Source organism: Nannospalax galili, unplaced genomic scaffold, assembly GCF_000622305.1.
Source record: "Nannospalax galili isolate Female #2095 unplaced genomic scaffold, S.galili_v1.0 scaffold1009, whole genome shotgun sequence".
Lineage (NCBI taxonomy): Eukaryota > Metazoa > Chordata > Mammalia > Rodentia > Spalacidae > Nannospalax > Nannospalax galili.
Genome location: NW_008360054.1, coordinates 1,040,520 through 1,046,063, shown reverse-complemented (window position 1 = coordinate 1,046,063; position 5,544 = coordinate 1,040,520). Strand labels below are relative to the sequence as shown.

The 5,544-nt window shown below is 41.4% G+C and overlaps 1 protein-coding gene across 1 annotated transcript; it reads right to left on the bottom strand.

The window, feature by feature from the left end:
- Positions 1 to 4,131: 4,131 nt before the first annotated feature.
- LOC103726529 (olfactory receptor 24) lies at positions 4,132 to 5,141 on the bottom strand. Its single transcript, XM_008824149.1, has one exon. It carries the CDS (start codon positions 5,082 to 5,084, stop codon positions 4,143 to 4,145), a length of 942 nt encoding a protein of 313 aa, XP_008822371.1. The 5' UTR covers positions 5,085 to 5,141; the 3' UTR covers positions 4,132 to 4,142.
- Between the last annotated feature and the right edge of the window lie 403 nt (positions 5,142 to 5,544).

Sequence of the window (5,544 nt, the reverse complement as noted above, 5' to 3'; positions counted from 1 at the left end):
TTTAAGATCTGGTCAATATCATTTGACATGAAATTATCTTTTCTCTATTCCCATGATCCATAGATTTGGTCTTTTCATGGTGTCCCACATCTCTTGCATATTCCATTCCTGTGTATTTTAGATTTTTTTCCACACTCTTTGCTTGAGTAGTCCAATTCTTTAACTTTATCCTCCAGCGTTGTATTCTGTTTTCCATTTCATTCATTCCAGTGGTGAGGCTTTCCCCTGTTGTTTCAAATTGGCTTATTGAGTTTTTCACTTCCTTCTTCATTTCTGCCTCAGTTTTCTTCAATGTTTCTATCTCTTTTGTAAATTCAGGCAGAAATTTATCCCCATCTTCTTTTAGTTCTTTGATTTGTTTGTTTATGTGTTCTTTAACTTCATTGATCTCCTTGACCATCTTTGTGATTGTTCTTTTAAATTCAGTGTCCTGGATTATCTCTAGGGGGTTCTCCTTGTAGAACTCTTCTACAGGACTGGTAAAGTTTGGTGGGGACATAGTGTTTTGGCTTTCCATTTATTTATTCTTTTGTTGTGATTTTGGCATGTGAATTTCCTTTGTTGTTTATGATTCTGATATGAGAATTAAGTTGAAGTATGCTTCTGTTTGTATTATTGGGGTGCCTGGATCCTTTCTTTATTGGTTATGTAAAGGTGGTTGGTACAGGGTTCAGGTTCTCTCAGGTTTAATTTGGAGGGAACTGATGGCTTCAGATCAACTATTCAGGAGTACCCACAGAAGCCGAATTCAGATTCCAGTCAGGTACACTCAAGCTTCCTTCACCACATGGAGGCAGGATCCAGGCTCTCTCAGGCAGTCCCCTGTGTACTCAGCCCCTATGACAGAGGGTGGCCAGACGAAGGCCAGAACTCGGAACTCTCCACAGGTCTGCTGAGATCAGAGACACTACATCGATGGAAGTTGAAACCCACCCTCTCAGCCTGTCTGCCTCTCCTGTCATTTCTAACTGTCTTACTTAGTGTTGAATTTCCTTCTTCATTTCAGCCTGAGTTTTCTTCAGTATTTCTACCTCTTTTGTGAAGCCAGTCAGAAGTTTATCCCTATCTCCTTTTAGTTTTTTTTAGTTGTTTGTGTGTTCTTTAAATTTGTTGAATTCTTTGATCATATTTATGATTGTTCTTTTAACGTATGTGTCTGGGTTATCTCTAGGGGATTCTCATTTTATACTCTTCTATAGGATTGCTGGTGTTTGGTGGGAATGTATTATTTTGGTTTTCCATATTCTTGTTTTGTTTTGTTTTTGGCATGTGAATTTCTTTTTTATTTTTTTGCATATGATTCTGATATGAAACTCATGCCTTCCTTTCTTGAGTTGAAGTCTGAATGTGTTTGTATTAATGATATACCTTGGGTGTTTTCTCATTGAGTATGAATAGCTGGTTGGTCTAGGATTCAGGTTCCCTCTTCTGCTTTTATATTAGAGAAACCAGATGGCTCCATTCACTATATTCAGGGCCTTTTCTGGAGGGTGCAGTGGCCTTTGAAGCTTCATATGGATAGTGCCAAGATCCAAGGAAGAGGATGTGAGATGAATGTGCTGTTCCCAACTAGTCAGCAGGGAAGCCCAAGTCCTGGAGCAATGGGAGGGATTGCACATGACCCAAAGCAAGGCATTTGGCATGGCATGATTTAAAAAGCTCACCCTGGCCGGGCGTGGTGGCACATGCCTGTAGTCCCAGCACTTGGAAGGCAGAGGCATGCGGATCTCTGTGGGTTCAAGGCCAGCCTGGTCTACATAGTGAGTTCCAGGACAGCTGGGGCTACAGGGAGACCCTGCTTCAAACAAACAAACTAACAAACAAACCACCCTCAATCAAAAAAAAAAAAAAAAAAAAAAAAAAAAAAAAAGCTCACCCTGTAGAGATCAAGTCAGTGCTCTGGCAGACTCCAAAAACCATTGCTACATTTTTTGATGCCTGTGTATGATGCACGATTATGCATGCGTGCGTGCATGTGTGTGTGTGTGTGCGTGTGTGTGTGTGTGTGTGTGTGTGTGTGTGTGTATGCAATGGTGAACACATGGAGATCAAGGGATTGTCTTGGATGTTGGTTCTTACCTTTGAGTCATGGTATACTGCTTTGTATAACAGGTGAGTTGCCCAGTGAGTTTCTGAAATTCTCTTGTCTTGCCCTCCCATTTAGACATAGATGAACTAGGATTACATATATGTGCATGTATGCCTGTGCTGTGGTGTGCACATAGAGGTTGAAGGACAACTTTTGAGAATCATTTCTCTCCATTCATCTTTCAGAGGCAGAATTCTTCACTGAGCTTCCAGGTAAGTCTCCTGTGTCAGCCTCCTATCTCATTGTAAGAGCACAAGGATTACAGATGCATGCGATTGCAACTGGCTTTCAAAAGTTTTTAAAATATTTTATTTACTTATTTATAAAATTTTATTTTATGTGTATGAATGTACTGCCTGCATGCACGTAAATGCACTAAATGCACTTGAGTTGTGCAATGTCTGTGGAGGTCAGAAGAGGGTGTCATATCCTCTGGAACTGGAGTTACAAATGGTTTTTAGTTGTCCTGTGTGGTGCTAGGAACTGAACATGGGTCCTCTGAAAGAGCAGCCAATCCTTTTAACCACTGGGACATTCTTTTCTCCAGCCCATCAACTGGCTTTTTTAAAAATGTGCATTCTGGCGGCTATAATTCAGGTCATCAGACTCATGTGGCAAGAGTTTTCACTCACCAAGCTGTCTTGTCAGCCCATTTTAGGCTGACCTACAGGAAAAAGAAATAGTTTATTATAAGAGAAATAGGCACAAGCTCGGAGGTGTACCAGACCTGATCTGTGGCATAGCTCTAAGAAATAGAGACTTAAGGTTGTTTTTAAAGTCCATCTTGACCTGGCATTCTCTATGATCTACTGTCTGCTTTTTTTGGATTTTAGGAGATCCAAACTCCAGTCCTCAAGTTTGTGCAACAAGTGCTTTATCTACTAGGTCATCTCTTCAGCACTTATTGTTATTTTCATGTGTATTCTATACTGATGTATAACAATGTCAGCCATGAAACAATATGTTCTGTTTGCAGTAGCAGTCTAGTTCATCTCATGCTTATTATGTCTACCTGCCTCTCTCTCTGTGTTGGAGTGCTGGGGGTTGAATATAAGGTATTCTGCATGCTAGTCAAGCATTCTGCTACTGAGCTACACTCTTAGGATGACTATATCTCTCAACAGAATCAAGAGATGTATTTAGTTATTGATCTATGCTATCTAAGCTTATGTAAATATGCTTTGTGATGTTTCTGCAATGATGAAATCACAGACTTTCCTGTTCTGTGAGCACTTCTCTAGACATTCTTAGCAGGATACTTACTGGTTCTAAAAGTTGGAGCATGTTCTGGTTACCTTTTCTGAAGCTGTGATAAAATACTCTCACTAAAAGCAAATTGAGGGGGCAACGGTTGACTTCAGCTTACAGGTTACAGTCCATCAAGGGAAGTCATAGTAGGAACTCATAGCAGTAACTTGCAGCAGAAACCATGAAGTCACACTGCTTTCTGGCTCCTTCACTGACTGATGATTAAGCTGGCTTTTTGTGCTGTATATCTTTAATTGTCAACTTGACACACCTGGGTAGAAGGAACTTCAATTGTGTCCATTGGATTGGCCTGAAGACAAATCTGTGGGGTATTTTCTTGATTGTTGAATGATGTTGGAGCTCCCAGCTCATTGTGGATAGTACCATCCCTGGGCAGATAGTCCTGTATTTTAAAAGAAAGCAGGCTGAGCACTGCCAGGGGAGCAAACCCCCAAGCAGCACTCCTCCATGGCAGTGGATGGACTGTGACCTGGGAGATGTATGAGAAAGCATCTTAGTTTGCTTTCAATTGCTGTGATAAAAACACCCTGACTAATACAACTTGAAGTAGAAAGGGTTTATTTGGCTTACATTTTCCCAGTCCACAGAGGATAGTATCTTCCTTAGCCATGTGTCAAGATGAGAATAAAAAACTAGCAAATCCATCCATCTAGAAATTTCCACTTGGGTTTCTGTAATTTGGAATTAAAAGTGGCTACTTTTTTAGCTTATGCAATTCCAGACTTTAGAAAAAGACCATAGATCTTTAGATTCACTCTCCTAGAAGACCCCAATGTTCTGATGATCAAGAGGATGTGTTGATCTTTTGGTTGACGAGCTTCCTCAGTGCTCCCTTCAGGTCTTTGTTCCTCAGGCTATAAATAAAAGGGTTCAGCATGGGTGTGACTGCTGTGTACATTACTGAAGAAGCTTTCTCCTTCACAGCTGTGTGCACAGAAGAGGGACACAGATAGACCCCAATGGTGGTCCCATAGAAAAGTGCTACTACAGACAGGTGGGAGCTGCAGGTGGAAAAGGCTTTCTTCCTACCACCGGCAGAGGGGACCTTCATGATGGCTATAATGATTCGGGCATAGGAGGTCAGGATGCAGACAAAAGGTGTGGCTATCACCATCCCTGCCACAATAAGCACAAAGATGTTGTTCACTGATGTGTCTGTGCATGAAAGCCGAAGAAGAGGGGTGAGGTCACAGAAATAGTGGGGCACTTCATTGCTTCCACAGAATACTAAACGGGCCATTAGGAGGATATGGGTGAGGGAGATGAAGCAGGAATACACCCATGGGCCACCAACCAGTAATCTGCAGAGTCTTGGGCTCATGGTGGTAGTATAATGTAATGGGTGACAAATGGCCACGAAACGATCATAAGCCATCACAGCTATTAAGACACTGTCCATGATGCCAAAGAAATGGAAAAAGTACATCTGAGTCAGACAGCAAGGATAAGTGATGGACTTGCTCCTGGTTTGAATGTTCACCAGCATCTTGGGGACAGTATTGGTGGCCAGGAAGAAATCAACCAAGGAGAGGTTAGCCAAGAAGAAATACATAGGCGTGTGGAGGTAGGAGTCATAGCTGATGGCAAGAATGATCAATAAGTTCCCCAAAACCGTGATCACATACATGCAGAGGAACAGAGAGAAGAGGACAGTCTCATGCTCTGGCTTTTCTGAAAGCCCCAGAAGGATGAACTCAGATGTACTTGTTTGGTTCTGTGGCTCCATGTGTATAAGTTTTCTGAAAGTATAAAAGGGGGGAGTTTCACAGATAATATAAAGATAGTTGTGGAAGATAAGTTCACCTCCAAGTTCTTGTATAACTCCAACCTGAACCATTGCTAAAGTGTTTAGATTGCCTGGTCCTTCAAAGTATAAATTTAGAATCATTCCCTGAATGTTCCCATTTCATAGAAACTAAGAAAATATTCATCCACAGATTTCTCTTTTACATTGTTTTACTTTTTATTCATGTGTGTGTGTGTTTGTGTGTGTGTGTGTGTGTGTGTGTGAGTGTGTTTAGTGTGTATGGTGTATGCAGATGTGTGGTGTGCACACTCATGTGGAAGGCAGGGGAGGATACTGAATGTTGTCCTGGCTAGTTTTTGTCAACTTGACACAAATTATAGACATCCAGAAAGAGGGAACCTCAATTAGGAATTTCCTCTATCAGATGAACCTGTTGGCA

Bases quoted from the DNA above. Each gene is read 5' to 3' on its own strand.
- LOC103726529 (XM_008824149.1), bottom strand. From the start codon at position 5,084: ATGGAGCCACAGAACCAAACAAGTACATCTGAGTTCATCCTTCTGGGG.